Source organism: Genypterus blacodes, unplaced genomic scaffold (genome assembly GCF_046128005.1).
Source record: "Genypterus blacodes isolate CSIRO-AG114 ecotype Tasmania unplaced genomic scaffold, CSIRO-AGI_Gbla_v1 ptg000148l_1, whole genome shotgun sequence".
NCBI lineage: Eukaryota > Metazoa > Chordata > Actinopteri > Ophidiiformes > Ophidiidae > Genypterus > Genypterus blacodes.
The window spans coordinates 295,368-319,645 of record NW_027466950.1 but is presented as its reverse complement, the minus strand read 5'-3'; the positions used below and the strand labels follow the sequence as shown (position 1 = coordinate 319,645).

Genomic DNA, 24,278 nt, shown 5'->3' with positions numbered 1-24,278 from the left:
TAGAAGGCTGAGTAGACGTTTGGCAGGATAGGACGAACAGATGACGAGAGTGAAGCTGATGGTAATAAACTAAATTGATGACCATAAAACATTTTAACTGTATCAGCTCAATGCCAGCAGAATACACAAATCAAAACTCGCCCATTTTTTATTTTCTCAATCACTCTTTTGCTTTTAGCTGCCTCTCATTGTGACACGCTCCTGATTAACCCTAAATTGTTATTTGCGGTAGACATTTAAAGACTAACCCACAAGTAAGTTGAGCATGATGTAGGCTATAATGACGTAGAAAGAACAGAAGTAGATAAGCGCTCCAGCATAGTTGCCACAGTCCGTTTCCCAGTAGCGATGTTTATCTGGAGTACAGAAAGGCGCCTGCACCTGTAAACAAGGACAACCCACATAACATCAACATAACGCACAAGTTTCATTTCACCCGTTAAAATCTAGACCCACAAAGGGAAAAATAGGGTGAATTCAATCCATACTGTTAAATAATAACACATTTTCCCCAGATGTTGTATGCCGTTGCAGTGAAATGTGTTTGTGTGCTGAATCCGGAACCAATCTCACCATGCAGTCATGCATGATTTTATTCCAGTCTTCCCCTGTGACGATGCGGAAGAGAACAGTGATAGCCTTGCCCGCTGTGGAGAAGTTGGCGTGTCTGCAAAAAGAGACATGGAAGTAAGTATTGCTCTGGGTCAAGCGAATGCAGTGTGTAGTACATGTATAGTATATCACATTTCTTCCCATTTGCTATGTTTTCTAGCGACCCAAAGCGGTATATATGTATATATTATACCACTAGGGGGCAGCAACAATGTCCAGACATGAGGACAACAAGTTTAAGTTCAGCACAATGATGTATAAGGTGTAAGTAAGGATAAATGTTATGTCCACATATGAGGACACAGGGTCTCAGGAAATAAATAAGAAGATGGAGGACAAGACTGCAGATATACACCGAGCTCTCACCGATTGATGTTCTCTCCGTATTTCACAGTCCCAAAAAGAACAACGCCGGCAAATGCATAGCAGAGGAGAAGAAGAAACATGCCCACGATGATGAAGAAGCTCTTGTACATGCTGACCACCACGGTCAACAGCAGCATCTTTAACGTCACCTGTGTGTGTGTTTAACACATATCCAGAATCACATTTTGTCAGAGCAATATTATTTCTTGATCGAACTGAGTATGTTTGTGAATATTAACATACTCACATGCTTCCCACATATGGTGAAGAATCTGAAGACGATCACACATGTGCCCATCATGTAGGTATAGGCATTCTAGAGAGGAAAATGATGTTATTATTAAGTTATTTGTGTTGTATTTGAATTCATTTGGTAGATTAGATTGCAGTGATTTCTCCAAAATATGTCTTTTTACACAAACATACTGCATGGTTACATTTGAAGATGTTTATATGCATGCGTTCATGTGCAATTGTCAGAAAGTTGTCTGACCAGTAAGGCAAAGTGTAAGATTATCCAGATGACACCCAGTGATGTGACCAGCAGGTCGTAGCGATTCCGTCGGCTCTGCCAGTAACCGGCTGGAGACATGGCTATCAGCTTCATGGTCACCTGGGTAACAATCACCACAAATTAACACCAGACAGATGTCTACACCCACAGGGAGCAATCTGAATACAATCTTGAAGGACTTTTACAGGGTAAAAAGCTTACCTCCAGAACAAAGATGAAGGTGAAGACCACTGACATTGTGGCAAGGGGAAATGTAACTTGATCATCAACATCCCACTGGAGAAAAGATACAAACACATCACACACATTTAAAAGGTGAGGTACATTTATAATTCAATACAAGCATAAGAGAATCCCAAGGATACACACCAAGATCTGGAGGAGGATCTACAATGATTACAGTAAATATGCAGTCATTTTAGATCCTCGTCCAGATCTATGGCTTACATATACAATTATTACTATCATAGCATGCAAACAACTTGACTTGAAATGAAACACTTGATGGTTGAGGCCTTACCTTCACTGAGAGCAGTACCGACTGTGCCAACACTAGTACAGCAATGCCCCGTTTGAAGAAAGGATGCTGGGTAATGTCGTACATCTTGGCCCGGAATCCCCCGTTCTCTGCAAGGGAGATTAGAGTTAGTTACTAAAACCTGCACAGTAGTAAAGGGAAAAAACAACAACCTCGTTTTGAAACGCAGGATCACAACTATATCATTATGATCAGTTCAGTGTTCAACTCTCATAGTCTAAACTGGCTGTGGCAGTGCTCTTTACAATTGATTATCTAATAGTTCAATTCTCCAGCTTAAATGTGTTGTAGTAACCCGTACTGGCCAGCAGATGACAATCATCGACTATTCAGACAGCACACAGCCACAGTGAGCTCACTGTGCTGGAATTTATACACAGACTCATATATATGCATACATTTAGATAAAACCTAAATGCAGAAATTGCATTAAATTCCAATTATGCTATCTTACAGTTACTACAAATTGAAGTTTTGTTGAATTTACATTTAAGGGGTTGCACAGCGACACCAAAACGCTATACATTCATCACATCACTACTTAAGTTCTGTTTTTGTTTTGTTTTTTTGTGTAGGACAATGTATTTTCTAGTTTCTGACACCAGCATACAGTTCATGTCTTTATTTCATTATTCATTCATAAACAAGCCTGATAAAGGCTTCAGCTGCAAGGCTTCTAAAACTCGGAAATGAGATCGCATTACCCTTGTTTTCACTTCCCTACACTGGCTGAAGGGTCGTTTTAGAATTGATTTTTAAATGTTATCGCTGTTTTAAAGAATGTAATGGTGTAGATGTGCTGCAGAGCTGTTAAGCTGCAAGGAACAGTGTTTACTATGCTGTATCACAGTCTGGGCTACAGACCAAGATTATCCAGGGCAAGGACTAAGGATGAACAACTTCTTGCACCTGGGCCCTTAAGCTCTGGAATGGCTTTCACCAGCCTTATATCTTTATATAAGGTCAGTGGAGGCAATAGGAAGAAGAAGGTTGGCTTCTGGGTAAATTCTACACCAGTTTACAGTCAGGACAGTATATACTATCCAGGTTCATCATAACCAGTTTAGCTTAAAGGCTGGACAAGCCACCTGTATCGGTGTGCTGCATCATAGCTGCCATGCATTGCTTGCATTCAACTGAAGTTGAGATAGTTGTGCATGTTGTTGTTTACACAAGTTGTAGGGGAAGTAATGCCAACTTTTATCAAGTTAAACAGTGACAGTCCAAAAAATTGCTGTGTGAGATTGTCCTCGATTGTCGCCACCTTTGTTTAGAGCTTTGAGCAAAATCTGTCCACCATGATTTATGTGTTAGCCCCCACATCTTCTGCAGAGTTGCTGAAGGCACAACAGCAAGACTCACAGATTGCAGAGCAACTGTGTACACAAATGTTTGTGTTGGTAACCTCAAGTATGACCCTGACCTGAGGGATGTAGTTCATGTACATTACATTTAAAACTTAGTAGCACTAAGTATCTGATATCATGTCTGTCTGACCTTTCAGACACTTTTTGGCAAAAACTTTGAGCACCATGTGAATAACAGTGCTGTAATGATCTGCTGGTTGTGAGAGTGTAGTGCCATTGCCGAGGGCCTTTGGATGTGGATCAGTCAGGTTGATAGTGCTGGTATCAGCAAACCGCTGACTAAAACTGCACCCATTGATTTTCTGTTAGTTCTCAGATCGAGCGCTACAAACAGAACATTTCCCACTGCCCCTTAGGGACATAAACCTCTCCTAATGCTCTAATCACCAATGGTAAGGTACATGAAATATACTCCGATGATAAGTAAAGTGATAGATATAAATACAGGGTTTACCTGTGTGACAAATTAAAGGGGGTTGGGATTCTGACTGTCTGATGTCTGAAGAACTTATGTCATGTTTAGTTGTATAGAACATTTCATACACAAGGCAATTCAAAGTGCTTAACACTACTTCCTCCTAAGTAATAATACATTAAAGATAATACATTCATCATTAAAAATAATGATTTCCTAAAAACTACTTTATAATTTAGTCAGCTTTGTCAATAAACCTTCAGTGGACCCTATTGTAAGTATGTTTAAGTGCAATTTGTGCCTGTAGACATGTTGTGGATAATGAACAGGCTGATAAAGATGATGAATCCCTCCAGCATCTCTCCTCGGAGAAAAACAAGAACTCATTAATCATGTAGGTGTTACTTAACAAAGACAGGAACACACACACACACAATCACTTTCATATCACTCCTAACATTAGTAGATCATTATGTATTCCACACTGCAGCCACACTGCAGCATCTTCTATACTGAGACAGAGAAACTTAAACAGAGCCTATCGGCTCTCTGGGTTGGAGATGTTTGTTATTTCCTCTGGGCTGTAGAAAATCCAATAACACACAGAAAGAGCAGGGCATATTGAAAACTGCAGTGGGTCCGTCTTAGTTTTTATTGCTTATGGTTATCAAAAGTTTTGATGACAGAATATTTGGATACTCCTTTGGAAAGAGTAGCAACTACTCTAATAATTAAAACTGTAATGCATAGCCCAACCTTAATGTCACTTAACTAATCTACCCTCATAAATGCCTTTTCTAGCATTTGCCCTGAAAGATAGATTACTACTATATTGGCTCATGTCTATGTCTGGGATCTGCTTCGTAAAACAAACTGTCAGGCAAAAATTAAGACCTGTTTCTTAAAATCTGTGAAAAATGTAATCAGTTGATAAGCCACTTTATTTAAATAAACAATTTGGATCTGATCACTCTCTTTGTGCACTGAATGTATGTGTTCCAATATGCATGTCTGTACCTGGGCGAGGGGGCAGGTGCAGAGGCTGAGCTATTTTCAGTCGACTCTTCAGATCCTCCCATCTTCTCTGGTCTACAGTGAGCAGAGCAGTGCCCTGATGGTGAAAGACACAACACATGTAAAACCAGAGGGGATCTTTATGTCATAGTCGACTGGTATAAGGTACAGCAGCACTCTTACCTTGTTCTCATTGAAGTTTGCTATAACGACGCCCACGAACAGAGTCAGTCCAATCATGCACCCCAGGAACACAAAAACGTGGATGTAGATGCCGTGGATCTGCAGGCACATATACAGGTAAATACACAGAGCTGAATAACACTCAGGCTTGTTTTTACGATGACAGGCTTAGAAAATAGAGGGAAAGATTTGATTGAAGGATGTGGGATCAGTACCGGACCAACACGATGAATAATGACGTCTCTGACTTCCACCCAGCCCTTCAGTGACAGCACTTCAAACAGAGCCAACATGGCATTTCCCACGTTGTCAAAGTTAAAATTACGAGGGTTGGCCCTGCAGTGGAACAGTGTTAAAACATAAATCACTGGATGAAGGTAAATACAATAAAAAAAATATCATAAATCTGGCAGGAGTACAACAATCATACCAGACTCTCGGTACCCAGAAACCAGGTTTCTTCTCCCCGGGCCTCAGTTTCAGGTTGAGGTTTTTGGAAACGCTAACGTTTATCCTGAAGATACCGTGACAGTCTTCCTGCAACCAGAACATGAAGATATTAGCATAATAATTCTGGATAAAAAAACAACAACAGCTCAACCATCTTATTTATTTAAATGTTTTTAAATAAGATAAAGAAATCAAATTTCCCTTGGTACCACTCTAGTCGATTTGTTTATACATGATATCATTAAGTAGAGATTTCTTTGTAACATTACATCATACTCTGCAACATAAGAGGCCCTTTATTAGGTCTGCATGAACGATTTCCTTTACAAAGAAAGTAGGATAAAGAAACCACCAATCTAACTATTGATCTAAGCGGGGAAACCTCTTCTTCTGTTCAATTTGTGGCTCTCTACAGTGTGTGTGAAATAGGATGGAGCGTTTCAGTGAGGAGATTATGTTTCTTGCTGTACCCGTTTGAGGATATGGGGGTCGTTGCACTTGGCAAGCTTTCCAGCGAACAGTTGAACCCCGAAGCTTGCAAACACCAGCATTAGTGTGAGGAGCAGGATGGAAACCTGCAAGAGAATCAATCCAGAGTTTAGCACAGGCGGAGCAACGTAATCCAAGCCCAGCAGATTAAAGGGCAGTCCTGCAGAGCTCAGGGAAAAACTAGGGGCCAGAATCACCTGAACCTATTACCTGAGTCTATACACCTTACACCATGGAGTCAAGTGTGTTATTTATCAAACAGGCCAAATCAGCATATTCTCTCCCAGTTAGTAAATCGTGCCACACACAGAGATATTAGCAATTACGCAGAGTAAAGGTTTGTACAGAAATAGGCAAGAATGTAACAAAGCAAATAAAGCTCAATTAATGTGTAAGATGTCTTTGTGTGAAATGGACCCTTGATTTAAATTGTTTAAGCCACATGGTCTTTTCAAAGCTTTTACTTTTACTGTCACTAAAGGTTCTTTCTTGGATTTTTCTCACTTGAACACACAAACATACTGACAAGGTCCATCCACTCAATCCATCCTTTCATGTTAGATCCTGCACCAATATGGATCTAACTATTATGCTCCGTGTTCACTGCGGTTAATCAGGTTTCAAGTAAGCAAGTTGTTTTTTATGTAAGAGTGGCAATGTTCCCTTTCAGATACAATAAATGCTGTATTTAAGTTTCCATCTTATCTTTATTAAGGTTCTATTTAGAAATAACTTTACCTTGCTGTCTGCACACTTAGTGACAACAGGAAATTTCATCATTGTTTGAAACTTTGAAATAGAAGTTCTATCAGTTGTGACTTCACTACAACAACACTGTGTATATCAGGAGATTGTTACGTCAGCGTGTTCATGTGTAAGTGTTCAAGCATGTACTGCACGTTCATATCTGTTTGAGTCCATGTGTTTCACTGACCAGGAAAATCTCCTTAAATCCTTTCAGAACCTCCCGCACCACCTTCCTCATCTGGGGGACCAGCTTGAAGATCCTGAGCGGGCGCAGGCAGCGCAGCATCATCAGCAGCTGAGCCCCAGACTCAGGAGGGACGTCAGGAGGCAGCCAGCACAGGAAGATCAGACTGACCTGCGAGAGGACACAAAAATAAAAATGCACAAATATTGTTGCGTTATGGAGACAGTACAGGTGACACATCCACATTCACAGCTTCCATATTACTGTAAATCAGCAGCTTGGAATTGTTCTATTCCTGTGCTCCAACCTAATATATCTGAAATAGACTGAAACAAATCCGTTTCTCCATGCTGGGAGCTGTGCCAGTTCTATTTCACAGCAAAGGGTATTGCATAATCTACTTGAAAATTAGACGTTCAGTTATTTTGGAAGTAAAAAGCAAATGTTATTTAGACTTTCAAATGTGAAGCCATCGTTATGGTGACATGCTGTAAAATAAGTGAGATGAGAAACAAGCAAAATGTAGAATTGAAATGCTCTGCTATCGAACAAAAACAGCCAACTGAGGAAAGTTATGTTCTTGAAAATAGCATTGAAATCTAGCAGCAACATTATACTACCTGCCTTAAAAACAGTAAGTAAAACAAGTAAAGAATAAAATTAAATCTGTTATGGTATAAGCAAAGATAGTATAGAAATTCAAGATAAGTCTCGGAAACTTTATTGTTCAGTGTTTTCGAATCAGCTTCAACTGAAACACACACACGAGTGTCTTATTTAATCAAATCAACACCAATTTATCAATTTACTTCTTTTATCTTCAGACTAGACTAGTTGTGCATGAGGCCTTTCTCACAAGATAGATGAAGATGTCCATGACTCCTCCGAAGTCTCTTATGACAGCTGTGGGAGTGAAGAACAGCCCGTCGGCCATGATCTTCAGGTTCAGCTCGATGCTCATGAAGATCACAAAGACATATTCTCCGATCTGAAACACAGCACAGGGGACTGATCATCATCTGTCCATCTGTCCGTTCTGCGTCCGCTCACTAATTCAATCCGACTATCAGCCTGTGTGTCGTTAATACCTGCAGAGTGGGCGCTTGCATGACCCTGGTGAAGGGCGACTCGAACATCATGGAGATGCAGGAGCAGATGGTCACCACAATCATCACCCAGTCCAGATAGGTGACCAGGCCCAGGAGATCACTGCGGGAGAAACACACACACACGCGCACGCACACACACACACACACACACACACACACACACACACACACACACACACACACACACACACACACACACACACACACACACACACACACACACACACACACAATAAATTATACAGCGCAATCACATTATCCATTTAAATAGGTCAAGTCAGTTATTTGGCTTTCAAACCAGCACATGCTCGGGAATATCATGAAAGAGAAAAAGACGCGAGAAAGAGGAGGGAAATATGGAGATATGAAAAGCACATAAACAAAAATAATGAATAGAAAATATGATACATGGGTTTGTCTGTCTGTGTTTATGCCGTGAGCCCAGTTTACCCTACAGCAGGCTCTTTGTAAAGATCCTTGTGCCTGCAGCAGTCGCAAGATAAAGACAACGGTTTCTCTCTTTGCAGAATTACAATGGGGTTGCGTAATGGATGAAATCTGTGTCAGTTTTTTTTTAACTTCGCACTTTTTTCTTTTTCACCACAATTTGGGGGAAGGAAAAACCGGGCAGGGAACAAGTCGCAACATTCATTCATGTGCTGTGTGCAGTGTTTAACAATGAACAGATCAATACAGAAGGAGGAATATTCAGACTTACTAAAGTTGGTGGTATTTGGTGTTCTTCACAGCTCCGGTTATGGGGTCAGTTTTGGATCTAGATACAAATTGGTTGGAATGAAATGAAAGTTAAAGACAATGAGGAACAAACGTACTGGTACAATACAAACCCTTTCTGTAAAATTCTGTAAATCAAATATTATGTTATTATAAAATGGCGACAACTTTGGAAAACTTTAGTCCGATCCAAGCCAGCAAGAGTTTTCTTACGCGTTGAAACGAGCTCGAACAATCATCCTGCAAAAGTTCCTGAAGCGATGCTCGCGGCCCACGATGAAGAGCGGCTTATCGAAATATGGATGATTCTCTCTCAGCTCCTCCTCCTGGACTTTTCTGCCACACAACCACAAAGCCAGTTAGTGTAACATGATAATACAGTGACAGTTAACACAAATGCTGTTTAGAAACCATTGAGCAAGTGATGTTATGTTTCAGTGTAAATACCTTTTCATCTCAGCCTGTTCTTTCTTTTCTTGGATCATCTTGATCTCGCTGTCTTCCCTCTGGGCGTTACGGTAGCGTACTGTGCTGGAATGCTGGGAAAAGAGAAGGAGCCCATGAATGATATTTGCTTTTGCCAATCCTTTTCCTTTAAAGGGGGATAAAACCTTATTTCAGACATCAAACTCATAGGCCACAGGGAGCAGAATTCATATAAGAACATGATCAGACTGTTTTCATGCTCACGTCCTGGGTGAGGGTCTCCAGTGATTTCCCTCTGCTGATCCTCTGACTGGTGGAGCCATGTCTCAGAGACCTGCAGACAGCACGGACAGACTATAAGAGAAAAGGCCAGGTGTGTGTGTGTGTGTGTGTGTGTGTGTGAGTGAGTGTGTTTGTGTGCCATTGTGAACACCAGACCTGCGCTCTTGTCGTATATGATGCTGGACACTGAGTATGGAGCGTTCCTTGGCTGGCTGGCCTTCGAATGATCCACTTAGCATACGCTGTCTGGTGCAAGCCCTGGGAAACACAACATGCTTGTTCCTCATGATGAATATAATAAAGACGGCGGGTAGAAAAACCAAAGCTTTTCATGTCTGCCCATTAAAAAGTGCGATAACCAGCTGGTGATGTGGAAACAAGCGGGTCTGATCGTTTCTCTTACTAACAAGCTGTCTTTGGCCGTTCTCACTCTGCACCCAGAACGGCAGTAATTCGGGCTGTCAGTGCTGAAACAGGTTTTAATCCTGTTATTTTTCCATTAGACAGTGTGTGTGACTTGGCTTTCCTTCTTCTGCTGGCTAATAGCACAGTCATGTACCAGAGGCGAGCTAATGGCACTGTAGGACACGGCGCTGGACTCACTTATAGACACTTTGAGCGATTAGTTGTTTATTGGCCAAAAGAATGCGACAGTGACTGTGTATAGTGGACAGTGTTTATGTTTGCCTTCTATTGGTGAGACTGTGAGCCCAAAATTGTGTACGTGTGTGTGTGTGTGTGTGTGTGTGTGTGTGTGTGTTAAGATGGCAGGCCAGACAGAACGTGTTAGGACTACTGATATGCTGTCTATCTCTCAGACTAACAGAATAAGGGGACAGCGAGCCAGATTGGACACGGTGCAGGCAAACTAATCTTCACTTAGTGCCAGCTCTAGCGTGCTGAACAGCAAATTATCCATTTACATAATTGTGACAGTGAATGAATCTGAAGTGGGTCTGTGCGTAAGCGAATGCGTGTTTGTATGACGAAGAAAGAAGCACTGACAATACCAGAGTGCAGTTTCAGCAGCACTACATCTCATATGCGTCCACATCATTAGTTTCAGCCGCACATCTCTGAGCTGTATTTCATGTTTTTGGAGCGTGCGGTGGGTGCTGAATATTAAAAAGATTAATTTGGATGCAGTCGCGCCTTACCGGAGGATTTTATTGATTGTAGTTTCTTTTTCCAGGAGGTTGCGAGCTCTGAAGCTGAATATGGACCTGCGGAGCTGAGAGAGACAGCAAAAAGGTCACAGTGCATCAGTCACATGCTGAGAAGGCATTGGAATATACAATTAGCAACACATTCAGGATTTACAGAGCTGCAATTATACATTAATGAGAACACATTTTGGGGGTTGGTCAGTTTGTGAATCCATTTACAGCTGATGACGGCTTTGACATACATGTGCGACCTTCTGTGACCCATGTCGGCCTTAATGCATGGAATGCTCCTGCTCCCATTCATGTACACACAACTGCTAAGAGTCCCTAGGGGAGCAACAAATGACTTGACTTTCACAGCCAATTGTGTCCACATGATGCATTGCTTAGTCATTCAATCCAGGTGGTGGCTGAGGGATTGACCCTCGCATCCCAAACATTGTAATTAGCATTCACTTTGGGCACACGACGGTAAACATTGAGCGAAATCAGCCGTTGCTGCAGTATTTGTTATTGCTGTAGTTAATCTGCTGTACACCCAAAGAGATGGATTTGTCATCAATGCGTCTGCGAGTGTGTGCGTGTGCTTGTGAATGAGTAAGTGAGCATGCAAAAGCACCTTTTGGTCGATGTACTTGTTGTCCTCGATGGCTGATCGTTTGGAGTGGTCACAGGAGGAGGACGAAGCCGAGGGGAGACGGCGGAACAAACAACTGGTGTCCTGCTGTTGCCGATCAATGAACTGCTTCATAAAGCTCTCTCTGACCCCCGCACACACATAGAAAACACACAAACATACACACACAATCATTGTTAATGCATGATCTCCCTCTGCAGGTTTCCGCACATTTAAAGATGAAACGATCACAATCCCGTCATAATACCAAATGTCTTAAGTCTGAGCTATCGCTGGCAGATGGGCTGCAGGGTGGGAAGGTGGGTGGGGGCGGGGGGGAGGGCAGCTAAGGACCCAGCTGTGCAGTAAATGATAAAAACTGATTATGGAGTCCTCTGTGTTGGAAACAGTTCAGCTCTCCTGCTTAACATCACATAACTAAATTTACTGTCTACAATTACTAGTACACAAGTTGGTGTGAAGAAGAGAAGGTCCATTATTATTTGCTGTGATTCTTTCATAGTACAATTTAAAGCAAAACTAATTTTCTTGAAATACAGTATGTCACAATCCTAACAGACAAGATCTTTAGATCAGGAACACACATTGTTATGACCTGTGCGTTTTGAACCGACGTGCTGTGTGTGTGTGTGCATGTGTTACCTGATCCTGGGTACGGTGAAATCGGATGGGAGCTTGGAGATCTTCACCATCTGAGGCCTGTTGGGAAACTTCTCAAAGATCCGGAGTCGTAACGGGAGCTTCTCTTTGGTGTCGGCGTTTGCTTCGCTTTGCTTGAGCTAAAGACGGAACGAGAGGCCAAGTCAGTTTAAGGGGGAAGACATGGAAGTAAAAAATAAAAGAGAGGAAAGAGGGAAAGGAGCCACATGAGAATGAGGAGAGAAGAATTTTGAGGACAAGTTATACTGCACGAAGGGAGAGAATGACACGGCTCACTCAGATGTGATTGAGGTAAGTATATGGTTTGGGATTTTGTATGAAATTATCTTCACTACTCATGTAGAAAAGTGTGAAATGCAGATCTTTCACCACAACAATGACTGCAGCTTCACCTTTCTGCCTGATGATGGCAGCAGCACACTTACAGTACCTGATGGCACACACGCACACACTCACACACACACAGCACAGACGAACACATTTAGCATGAGATCCCACTTACTTTCATAAAAGAATGAAGGAGGCAACAAAAGAAAAAAGAAACATTACTTTGGAATGGCTTATGAGGAACAGAAAGACAGCGGCAGTTAGAGGAAAGCGCGTGTGCATGTGGGCCTGTGCAAAAAACATGGTTAAGGGAACCAAACCAATTATTTCCATTTAATTACATATGGGGGTGACTTATTAAAAATTGCCTGGCAGGTATTCTGCGTCTGGGTGCCTAGAGATAGCCCCTGATGCATTTCAGATTAGGCCTGGAATGAACTGCACTTGGTTTGCATGGTAAATGTGTGTCTTTTCACTTGCGCTCTGCACCCATCCTAGTCATCTGTATACGTCCCTCTATCTGTGCCATGTCTGCTTTGGCATTCCTGTAAAGCTGCTGGCTGGCCATCACAGCCCAGGGAAACGTTAGAACTGATGCAGGACGAATAGAAATCTCTCCATCCGCCGTCTTCTCCTTGCAAACAGGAAAAGTGCGCGCATCTTCTCTACCTTTGTGTGGGCGAGCGTTGAGTGGCACATACTGTGAGAGATGGAATTATGCGGCGGCATTTGCTTGCCTAGGCTTTTCGTATATAGGCTGATTCCCCAGATAGACGGGGAACAGAAAAGAGGTAGAGACTAAAATAAGTAAGGGAGAAACAGAGAGAGGGAAATATGAGCTGCATGGGAGAGGATAAGAGACGCCTCCAAGAAGGATCAAGCATAGACGAGCGGATTGTTAGAACTAAAAGGCCGCCACTACAAAGCTTAAAATCATAAACAATAACTTATTATATTTGCTGCGGTATAGAATATAGACTAAAGAATGAGAGTCCTGAGTAAACTTTCTCATGTGAGCCTCTCTAGTGCTGCAGTTTGCTGTGTGAAACTTATAGAAAGTGCTGCAGTCATCTCAAGTGATACTTGTACATTTGGCTGTTGAGCAATACACACACAAAAAAAATCGCAAACAAGCATGAACGGACACACACACACACACACACACACACACACACACACACACACACACACACACACACACACACAGTGTAGCATTAATATGGACCCAAGTGCTCCCAGTGGTGCTAATCAATGGCCAGCTCAGCGAGATGTACAGTTTAGTGGAGGTTCAACACCCCTATGTGCAGCAGCATCCCATTACAGCCGAGCCGACTGTACCGTCAACCCTCTACTGTCCTCGACTGCTCTCTCACTTGACTCTTCTTTTCTCTACCTCTGAAACTATTTGTTCTTCTATATCAAAGCAGACAGCTGGGGCTTGATTTAAACTTGGAGGAAAACCCCTAACAAAAAGTTTCCTTTTCATCCAACCACTGAACACCACCCATCCATCCATCCATCAGTCCATACGTCCAGCTACACACACACGCATAATTTGAAACAGTGATTTTAGAGACACACACTGAGCATGAAGGTCTTGTGACCGTCTATATTGTATTCCTGCACGTTTCTTTTGCACTCGAGGTGATTCTTCATTTCATTCTCCACTGTACTGTAACTGTTGCATGGTAATTTCCCTCGGGATAATAAACTTTAATCTTATTTTATCTTATCATATCTTATCTTAGGGTGGTGCTACAGATGGGGACTGAGTAACCAACCCAAGGTGCAACCTCGCCTCGTGTCGTTAAGATCAATCAGGATGCTATTTCACCTACATATGCAATGCCGTCCTTAGAGCCACAATGTATCTGTACCTTTGATGATTGTACATTATTACAATTTTAGAGTGTAGCCGTTGATTGGTTGGTTGCACACCATGCTGCTGCCAGCGTTGGCGCTCTCTCTCCACTCGGGTCTCTTTGGCTTGCACAGTTTTTGGATCAGATCTAATTATCCTCAGGTCTATTTCGAATCCAACTGTCCTCGTATTGCTTTGGAGTCAGTTCTGCTATCATGCATGTAAGGTAGTTTTCAGTCAGATTTGTTGTGGGTTTTAAAGGATTTTTATCTCCTATAATCAGAGTTTGGGAACCAGCAAATGCAACTGAATATGAAGCAGACAAATGAAAAAGCTGCAGGGAGAAGAACAGATTCAAACTCACACAAGTGAATATGGCAGTCTCTCTGTACTGCTAACTTATTCATACACTTCAATTAATATATTCATGTATTCATCCTGCATATATGGATCAATCTAACATTAACAGCATTTAATTTAAATTTACAGTCAGAAAATTATACATAATCCACTTAACCTTGGCAAATAACGTTCCTATATTTTCATAGCTAATGCCCATAGAATGATCTTACAAAAAGAGTTGGCCATCTTTAGTGCACCTGGTGAGTAAGTACGCAGACGTGTTACCCATAAGTTCCCATGGATCATTATTTACTGTACATGCTGAGACATCAGGCCTGATCAATACATAGGATCAATGAGCCACACATGAATTAGCAAGAGCTCAGCCGCAGAGCACATGCCAGTACAATCCATTATCTATTGATTACAGACTTTATGTGATACGTCAGGGGAATCACTCTTGTATCCATTTCCATGTGAGAATGCGTCCATGTTTATGCACAAGAGAAAAAGGATTCGGTATGTCTTGTGTGTGTGTTTGTTGAAAAATCAAACATAGTTGAGCTAAGCACAGATATAGTGTATGGAAGTGTCACAGTAGAGTCAAAACTAATGTGTTCTGTCAGGAGTGGCATTCCAGTGAACTGCCTCTGCTTCTCTCTACATTCAAGTCAATTTCAGACTCAGCTGAGCAGGAGAGCTCTCAGTTTTTGCTTTCCTAAGTAAGGCCAGAAGACAGACAATTAAAACTGACCGCTAGCATTAGACAGAGTTCAGGCTAAGCTAAAGTTCACACCGTAGCATCAGAGGAAGATAAAGTAGGATTTCAGTGTCAATATGGCTTTCGATGAGTAAAGTCTGATATAGAGTGAAAACTAGCCGAAAGGCAAACGTTTTATAACACCATTAAACATTTTACATTAACATTATTCATTTGGCTCTGTGAATTACTGAGTGCTGAACCCACTGACAGTGACACCCAACTCAGTAGCTCAACACATCATTTCACCACATTTAGCTAATTGCTGAGGGGATTTTGCCAACACATCAACCAGATGAGTCCTGCAGTGCTTGTCAAATGCCTAAATAAAACTGTAGGCTGCTGTTTCCAGCAGACACAGGCCATTGTGTCTCTTCACGACCCGCCTGTCATTAAATGGCTGCAAAGTAAATAATTGGCTTGTTTGCTCTCTACAAGCCAAGCCAATTGGCCAGTTTCAGCCAATTGAGTCTGTAGCCATCAAACTATAACTATATATGTCATCAAAGCAGTTGTTAGACCTGACCCAAGATAAAACACAACATTCTGCACCAGAAATATGTCTCCAATGGGATGTTCATGTTCCCCTGTGTCTGCTACATGTGTAGATGGGTAATTGCTTTCAAAACCATTCACCATAAAAACTGTTTTTGTTTGTTTTAGAACCTTGTGGCCATCTAGTGATCAGCCATTCCTAGATTGAGTCTATAACATAGAGTATAACATATCAATTTTGAAATGGAAACTGGAGGTTCATAAAATAATGCCCAATATCAGATATTACTATTGCAGTAACTCAATGTAATAAAAGTACAATGTACAAGACGACCATGATGTTATGGCAGGTATATTTCAAAGCTTGCTAGGAGCTGTGTTTGTCTTAGCTCTAGGTTCCAAACCCCAGATGGGTTTGTTATTGAGTCATTCCACCAGGCACAAAAATAAGAAAAAGAAAAGATTGGATATCAATAAGCTTAGTCCTGAAACAACACAGATATTGCTCACTGATCACCCACATGATAGTACAACAAATGTAAAACAGTGTCATGGACCTCTGAAGCAGATGCAGTTTGGCAAAAAACCTTGAAAATCTAAGAATCAGCTATTGACTTTGTTATGCATAAGAATACACATTATCCCACTGTGGAATCCCTCTGAACTCTCCCTCTCCTGTAAAGTGCCTCAGAGGCAGGCAGACATAAAATATAAATATCGGTGAGGATCACCACTGGAACAATGGGGAACTGATGAAGGGCTACAGAGCTGAGCCGCTACCCACACACACTCGCAGAGCCTGTGGGAGGATGCACTTACATTCATCTGTATTTTACCATTCAAACATTTTCTCCAAGATCACTAGACAAGATGTTAGAGTGTACGTGTGATCACAGGCTGCACATTTTAGCATGCGCGCGCCGCAGCCTTGTTTCTGTGTGACGCATCATTAACCATGGAGAGAATTCATTATCAGGACAATAGAAAAAGGTTTGTGCTTGTTTGTACGTAGGCATTCAAAGAAACCTCAAAACATGTGTGCATCCTGTTAAACACCCTAACCTACTTTTGTCCAATGATCCCTCACAGAATTGGTTGGGATCTCCAGGTCTTAGGCCAAACCAGCTGTAGTACCCAGAGGAGGAAGAGCTGAGATTGGTTGAGCAGGGTCACCCTCTCTTCTCATTATCTGTGTAATGAGCCATGATGCGGAGCTGCTGTAAAGCCTCACAGGCTGTAAACACCCAACAGCCCACAACAATATCCCACCATCCAAAACCATATGGTGCTCAACCATGTTTTTTTATGAGATAATCTAGTTTGCAACAATAAAAAGCATCTGAAAATGTGTAATAAATCACAAGCGTATTTAAGCATTATCTGATCGGCATTATGTCAATATTGGAGCCGTAGCATTGTGTAACTATCATTTATTTTAATTAACTTACCGTTGCAGAACAGAAAACCCTGACAATGATGCTTTCATGTTTCATGTCTTTCATCTTATGTTTTACAAAATAAAACATTTTAGTTATAAGAACCATGGTAGAGGCACAGCTTATATTACTTACTAGTATGTTGTTAAGTTTACAATGTAAACTATGCAGGAAGACGGAAGACTATCTTTGGAAAGCTAAGAAGTTAAATGTCAATGTGTGTTTTCCTGTGTGTGTGTGTAGAGCTATTGATAGCACTCTATGGGCTTACTCCTGTCACATCACTAAAGAGATACAAAACAGGTAAAAACCACAAGACAGCCATGGCGTTGTTTGTTTACAATATGTTCTTTATGATGCACAAAATTAGAATATAATAACCCACAGAAGAAAAAACTGTGTGTGTTAGTTAGCGCGTTGAGTGTGCAGAGGGCTTTGTTTCCTCTGATTAATGTTTTTAATACATGATCCATTTTTCTCTTCTCAATGAATGTACATAGATTGAGTCTCATTCTAGCTTTGTGTTAGTCCAGGACTCATGGCATTTGCATGGATAGTTCCTGTTAAAAAGGGCTAATCAGATTAGCTCCATCACAACTGCTTTAATGCAAAATCAAACCCCATTAAATACTCACTGCATATTCCCAAAATGAATAAGTGAGTACACTAAAACAGTGAGTACCAATTAAAGCAATACAAATGCAATCAAGTATTCCAAAATCATTTAATACAGACTTAATGTCTCCAGCTGTGTTTTTTATATGCCTGTTCGTGTTGACTTTAGTACAAAACAACGAGAGATAATAAATTATACTAGGATTCCCTGAGAGGAATGCTCTTTTCTTCTCTGCTCCTTCCGTCTTCCACGCCTTTCCTCCCTTCCACTAAATCCCAAAATGAATCCTTCGTCCACTAAATCAAGTAAATAGAGGGCAGGCTTTCACTTTAATCCATAAATAATAAGATCTTTGGTGGGCGGCCATAATACGATCACTCCTAAGCACATTTGATCAAACTACACAACATTTTTATTCAATACTGAGTGGCTCTGAAATATGGTGAGTGAGAAAAAATAACCGGACAGCAGCACACACACAAACAGTACACACACACACACACACACACACAAACACATCAGTATCGACAACATTCAGGTGTTACTTGGCGCGAGGAGCTATATATCCCCTTTGTCGCCTCAGTGACAAGATACGTTCCTGAACAGCGACTGCTCATCCCAAACCTAATTCTCACTCAAACCCCTCTCCACCCTTTTCTGTCCCCTTGTTGTCCTTCCTCTCCCTCTCCTCCTCTAATGACACCTCTTCCTCCTATTCCTTCCATCCGCTCCTCTCTTTTGATCTCTCACACTCATCTCCAGATGTCTCCGTTTGCCTGACAAATACCGACTGACAAGATGGACATGTCCCTTCTGACGGCCACATACTGTCATTGCCATATCTGTTTGACGTAAGCAACAATCATCCATCTTACCACAACTGATGTGTACAAAGGCCACCTGAGGTAAAAACATCGAGCACTCAGACACACTCTCATCAAGCCATAACTCAATAATGGGCAAATCACAATTCAAATGTTGCAGTTCTAAGACTTACACTAGATGGCAGTATGGGTAGATGATACACACTTTGAAGTACAGCAGCTCTATCATGGCTGCAGGTTTAAGTCCGGTTTAAAATATCAAAGGCTACTGACCACTGTGGTGCAACTGTTCAGTGCCACGAACAAAGGAAGAGGAAATAAAACCTTGAGGGGACACATCATTGAGTGACAGAAGATAAAGGAAATCTGTATATTTGAGTGCGCTCATGGACTTTTGGAATTGTTATGCTTTGGCTGGTGCATCTTTCTTCCCTTCCAAATATAAACCTGTCACATAGCATTTGCCTGTGAGTGCTTGCGTCTGTTTGTGTGTGTGTGTGGGCGTGTGTGTGGGTGGCTATTTATACATAAAGAAAGTGACAATACTCCTTAAATCATCATTACAGAGCTACAGTTTGTGAGCAGAGCACATCCTACACGGTCCAACAACACTGACAAATAGGGAAGGTTATTATTATATAGGTACAGATTAAGGGCACCAGTCAATAAACAGGCAGCCTTACTTTCATGTCAACGTGTCTGTCACTCTCCCCTCTTTGACTTTGAGTGAGTGAAAGAGAAAATGTCAAAGGACAAAGTGAGCCGTCTGAAAGCTCGACGTGCGCACCACAAAGGCTTTTCAGTTTGTCTGCGTGCTGAATGTGAGCAGACTGTTCACTAGGTAGCTGCTTTTACCACATTTCCTCTTTTTATTTGCTTTCATGTTTCACAAAATTGCTCCTCGTGACTCACCCAGTTGGCCCGAGGACCTATTTGACTGTCACACACGCAGACACACATTTATCAGCAGTGACAGGTCATAGCCCGATACACACATACACCTGCACACAAACGCACATCATCATCATCGTTATCGTATCATCATCGCTGCCCTTAGGGGTAAACACCTTTTCTTCTATTTGGTTGATATCTGCTGGCAGAAAGATAAACATTCCCCACTATCACCAACAGGAGCCCCCGCCCCTCGCCACCCTTCCCATAGAGAAGGGATGATTTGTTGACCGAAGTCGGGCCATCAGTCTCTCCCATCACAAAGCTCAGTGGCCTGTGACACCGAAGATGAAGGTAAAGTACGAACAGGCAACAACAACAACCAACAGAGCAGGGGTCGGAAATGAGGTTCAGGCATGGGCAGGTTTCTGTCAGCACTGTTCATTATGGGGCCAGAGCAGTTTGACGTTTACTTGCTGAACCAATCAAATAACTCATAGAATTGTGAAATTTTAACACATTACTCACCACCATGTACCTGTATTTTCTCAAACTCTGTTGAACACAATGGCAAGGTAAATGTTGAGTGTTGAGTGGGCTGTTAAATGATAAAATAAGGTATCTCTTGTGTAATCCTATAAATTATGAAATAAACATAAAAACACAACTGGGACTAGATGGCCACGATAAAACTTTAGTGGGAAGCATATTGTAAAAATTTGATGCAACCTAAAAAGAGATCATTGCAGACTTTGTCCAGGGGACAGGGGGACAGGGGGACAGGGGGGGAACTACTTACCAACCAGACACGCTTTTCATATTTTATGCAACTATTGCCTCATCCCCTGTTCCTTTCTCAGACAAAAACTTAGTTTTGAGTTGCTATGTGACATCATTTTTGTTGTACTTGTTTTATATATATATATATATATATATATGTATATATATATATATATTCCATACACACATACTGGAAAAAGTATAGTATGGCAAAAGAATCATGCATACAGTACAGACACAATTTCAGAAAATGAAAAACGATGATGAAATATATTCAAAATAGAGCAAAAAAGACTAAAAGTGTGTCTTTCGGTGTCAGATATATGAATGTCTCTGCAGTACAAAATGAAATATCATTTCATGCAAAGTTAAGACTTCCCCCAGTGTGTTTTCATATCATCTATGAACAGAAACACACCTGGGAGGAGACTGTGCTGTGTTTGCAGGGGCGTCTGCTTCTGCTCTCCTGTCTTTTCTCCAGCTGTCATGAAAAACCTCCAACAAACCCAATTTCACGCAATAAATGCATTTTCCTAATTAACAATGAAGAGCGGAGTAGATATTGGCACACACATGCAAATGTTGTGTGTATTGTGTTATTAATAATTGCTGTAGCTTCTGCCTCCTGGTCCATCAACAGACCAAAATATGTCCATTAGCTGCTCTCTCTTATTTAAATGATTAATGACTCACTCTTTATGTGTAGATGCATGTATGTGTTTATGCACAGGTGATGTTTGTGTGTATGTGTGCGTTTGTGTGCAAACAAAAACACTGAGAGATGTGACAGCACTGCACACGCCTGGACATGTTAACAGTGGAGGGCGAGCAGCTCCAGTTCAGGGAGTGACGGAGGTGGAGAGGTAAACCACCCATGATGCTGAGGATCAATGATTGTTGCCTAGTAACTCCATCCATAGTACTATGCTTCGTTAATGCTCCACTGAGCCTTAATAAGTAATAATGAATGACCTTTTCGTCGGTGGAGTTTTGGAGATATTAGATTAGTAAATCCATTAAGATCCAGATTAAGGTAAAAGCCATAAGGTACGGTCTATGCTAAGGACTGCTACAGGGTGTGTTTATGCAGTGGACAACAACTCTTAAGTGTGTGTGACCTTACATGACTCACAGGTATTTCTCTCTTTATATTCACCCACTGAAGTTGCAGCAGCCCACTCATAAGTCTGCTCAAGGTATGGCGCTGCTGGCCGATTATGCTTTGAAGTATATTAATTCCCCTGGTGTGTCAGTCAAACTATGGCTGAGTGAACAAAAAAAAAACTTAGGCTTAAATATAAAATGACTTCAAAGAGGAAGGTATGAAGAATTGCATAGGACATCAGCGATCTGTGACCAAATACAATCACACCTCACTGTCTGCGTCTTGATCATTTAGCACATCAATAGAACACCTTTGAGTTATTAGTTATCTATTAGTTCAGATAGAGTTCAATTGTTGAAGGCCACTTCCAGGGTTTCATTGCAAATCGACACTTTTTAAATTAAAACATTGGTGCTGACAACATACAACATACACATACACACAAACTTACGTAATTGTGTGGTGCAGGTGGGACTTATTGGTAAAAGCTTGACTGCACATCTGAAATTCTATTAATATGACACACGCACCTTCACCACCGGCACACCTGCAGTCACACACGTTTACACCCTTTCATGGATGGGATAGCTTGTACGGAGATGTGACATGTTTGATTGGTCCGATTTCTGACATAACTGGGTCATGACAGGGAGGGGCCGTGATACACACAACTAACAAGACTGGGAATTTGACCACAAGAGCCTAACACCCTTGATTTGAAGAAGATCAAGAGGACTACCTGCATCATCAGCAGTCTGATATATGAAATGATTTAATTGATTGTGCACTAAACATATAATACAGTATCTCAGATGATACAAACGTGTCTTTTCTGTGTATAGCACACACTTCAATAATGATTGATTTGATACCCATGATGCTGCCAATTGCACTAAAACAGCAACATTTCATTGCCAGAAATAGGAATGTACCAGATCACACTGTTAATAGTAATATTCTTTGTCTTGTTCGTCTCATGGTGGCTTCACATAATCAAGAAGCACCAAGTCAATGAGAGCATACATTTAAAAAACATCACTCCATTTACCTCTCATCTCTCACAGCTCAAGAGTGGATTGAGTCTTTGGAGGGGAGCCACTTGATGAGGCTTTTACCAAATGTTTGCAGAAGCCCCACTCCTCTGGGAGGGCGATCACCATTTTAGGTCTATTTATAGTCAGCCTCCATGTCTGTGATTGAAGCACCTGTAAAATAGGCAATTTTACAGTCACTGCGCCTAATCACTCAGCTGTGGGTGGGAAATAACCCGTCCAGGCAAGCTGAGACCTGCCAGCTACGAGTGTTTTTTATGAACTGTGTTTGTGTGTGTGTGTGTGTGTGTGTATGTGTGTGTGTGTGTGTGTGCAGACATGTTTGTGGTAAAGGATGTTATAAATTGATTAATTTATGTTCTGGTAGTATATGGATATAAACGGCGCACGGGCTCCAATTTTATGCATATCTCTTTCAGTAACTACATTCAAAAAGCAATTTCCTCATAGAGCTCTGTCTGCTATAACACTTCATTTGCATGTAATGACAGAGACATTGAGCGGGATGAACTCCATGGTGTGTGTGTGTGTGTGCGTGTGTGTGTGTGTGTGTGTGTGTGTGTGTGTGTGTGTACTTGAAGGGGCAGCTTTTTCACACCACAGGATTTCACTTTTATTTTCTGTATTTTTACTCTAAGTGACCACTTTACTCCTCCCTCTGGAGACAAAACCCACACAGGTGAGAATGAAGGAATGACTCAAAGCCACTCGCTACCCTGTCACTCCTCCCAGGGTGGCAACCGCAAACGCCATTTAAATTCAGTGTCCAACGAGCGGCACAAATGGCAAGAAGCAGAAGAAAGTCACTACGCAGTTCAGATGGAAACATTTGAGAGAAAATATTGAACATTTTATGCATGTGTACTTTCACATTTTTTCTCTATGCTCTCTTGTTTATACAATCTTGTTTTTATGTGCTTCAAAAGAGGAGAACTGTAATAAATGTTAAATGTCATTAATTACAAAGAGGCCCGCTAAGTGCTGCAGTGCAAGAAAATGCTCCTGACTAATGAAGACCAATTATGCAAATCAGTCCAATGTGGCTTTTCAATTAGAATATAAGTACTGGGTGTCCACATCTACCAGATAAAACATGCATGGTGAACTGTTTTAATGTTGTGCAACTGAGAGAGAAAAGAGTTCCACTGTAGCTCCTTCACTTTGACATAGAATGGTAGCTGCATTGCGGTGATTTAAAATGGCTCCTTGACCAAACACAGAGAAGGCAAGTATTATTTGCCTTTTTTGGCTGGTTGAAGGCCACACAAGCTGCCCCATTATGGCTCATTTAAAGAGGAGACCAGCTAGGAAGTGCTGCTGAAAATCAAGGCAGAGAGTACAAGTGCTAAATGGGGTTGCAGCTTTACTGTGCAAGTACAGTTCTCATATGCATTTAAACTTCAAGTGTTCAGTAAATGTGGCAAACAGGTTTGGCCAATGGTGAATGGAAATGTGCCATCTGTCTGAAAAAGGTCACATGTCCAAAAGTCAGCGACCTACACGGTGAGATGAGACTCACACACTGTGCACTCGCAAACAATACAGCAATATAACAACCAGGCTGGAGAGTTCACCTTTAGGTCAATCAGCCACAGCCACAGACTGTCAGAGCCATTCCACACTTCTTTCACCAATTGCGGTCAAGCATTCATTCATTCATTCCAGGAACCTAGACCGTGTCTGAATTAGCATAAAGCAGAATGTCATTTCAAGTAGGGCTGCACAAGAAATGATTTGTCGTCAATCTCCTTCACGCAGCAATCAGCATGACACCTTGCCAGACCCTGACACAGTGAACACAACACTACATTTATCTTTCAACACTACGGGATGTCTTTAGTATGTGGTTTGACTAGCCACCAAAATCAGTCAAAATAATCTGGACGTATGATATA

The 24,278-nt window shown here is 41.5% G+C and overlaps 1 protein-coding gene across 1 annotated transcript in view; it reads right to left on the bottom strand.

Moving 5' to 3' along the window:
* Nucleotides 1–24,278, bottom strand: part of nalcn (sodium leak channel, non-selective) — a 59,814-nt gene that overhangs the window by 3,191 nt on the left and 32,345 nt on the right. The window contains exons 16-38 of the mRNA XM_076165687.1: nucleotides 11,877–12,013; nucleotides 11,217–11,358; nucleotides 10,589–10,662; nucleotides 9,588–9,689; nucleotides 9,414–9,483; nucleotides 9,171–9,262; nucleotides 8,937–9,059; nucleotides 8,707–8,763; nucleotides 7,968–8,088; nucleotides 7,736–7,867; nucleotides 6,883–7,050; nucleotides 5,930–6,034; nucleotides 5,440–5,546; nucleotides 5,225–5,345; nucleotides 5,010–5,108; nucleotides 4,830–4,923; nucleotides 2,013–2,119; nucleotides 1,694–1,768; nucleotides 1,472–1,591; nucleotides 1,226–1,294; nucleotides 979–1,127; nucleotides 574–667; nucleotides 249–381 (exon numbers count right to left, since the gene is read on the bottom strand). Coding sequence (XP_076021802.1) covers nucleotides 249–381; nucleotides 574–667; nucleotides 979–1,127; nucleotides 1,226–1,294; nucleotides 1,472–1,591; nucleotides 1,694–1,768; nucleotides 2,013–2,119; nucleotides 4,830–4,923; nucleotides 5,010–5,108; nucleotides 5,225–5,345; nucleotides 5,440–5,546; nucleotides 5,930–6,034; nucleotides 6,883–7,050; nucleotides 7,736–7,867; nucleotides 7,968–8,088; nucleotides 8,707–8,763; nucleotides 8,937–9,059; nucleotides 9,171–9,262; nucleotides 9,414–9,483; nucleotides 9,588–9,689; nucleotides 10,589–10,662; nucleotides 11,217–11,358; nucleotides 11,877–12,013 — 2,491 coding nt within the window. The remainder of the gene's footprint in view (nucleotides 1–248; nucleotides 382–573; nucleotides 668–978; nucleotides 1,128–1,225; nucleotides 1,295–1,471; nucleotides 1,592–1,693; nucleotides 1,769–2,012; nucleotides 2,120–4,829; nucleotides 4,924–5,009; nucleotides 5,109–5,224; nucleotides 5,346–5,439; nucleotides 5,547–5,929; nucleotides 6,035–6,882; nucleotides 7,051–7,735; nucleotides 7,868–7,967; nucleotides 8,089–8,706; nucleotides 8,764–8,936; nucleotides 9,060–9,170; nucleotides 9,263–9,413; nucleotides 9,484–9,587; nucleotides 9,690–10,588; nucleotides 10,663–11,216; nucleotides 11,359–11,876; nucleotides 12,014–24,278) is intronic.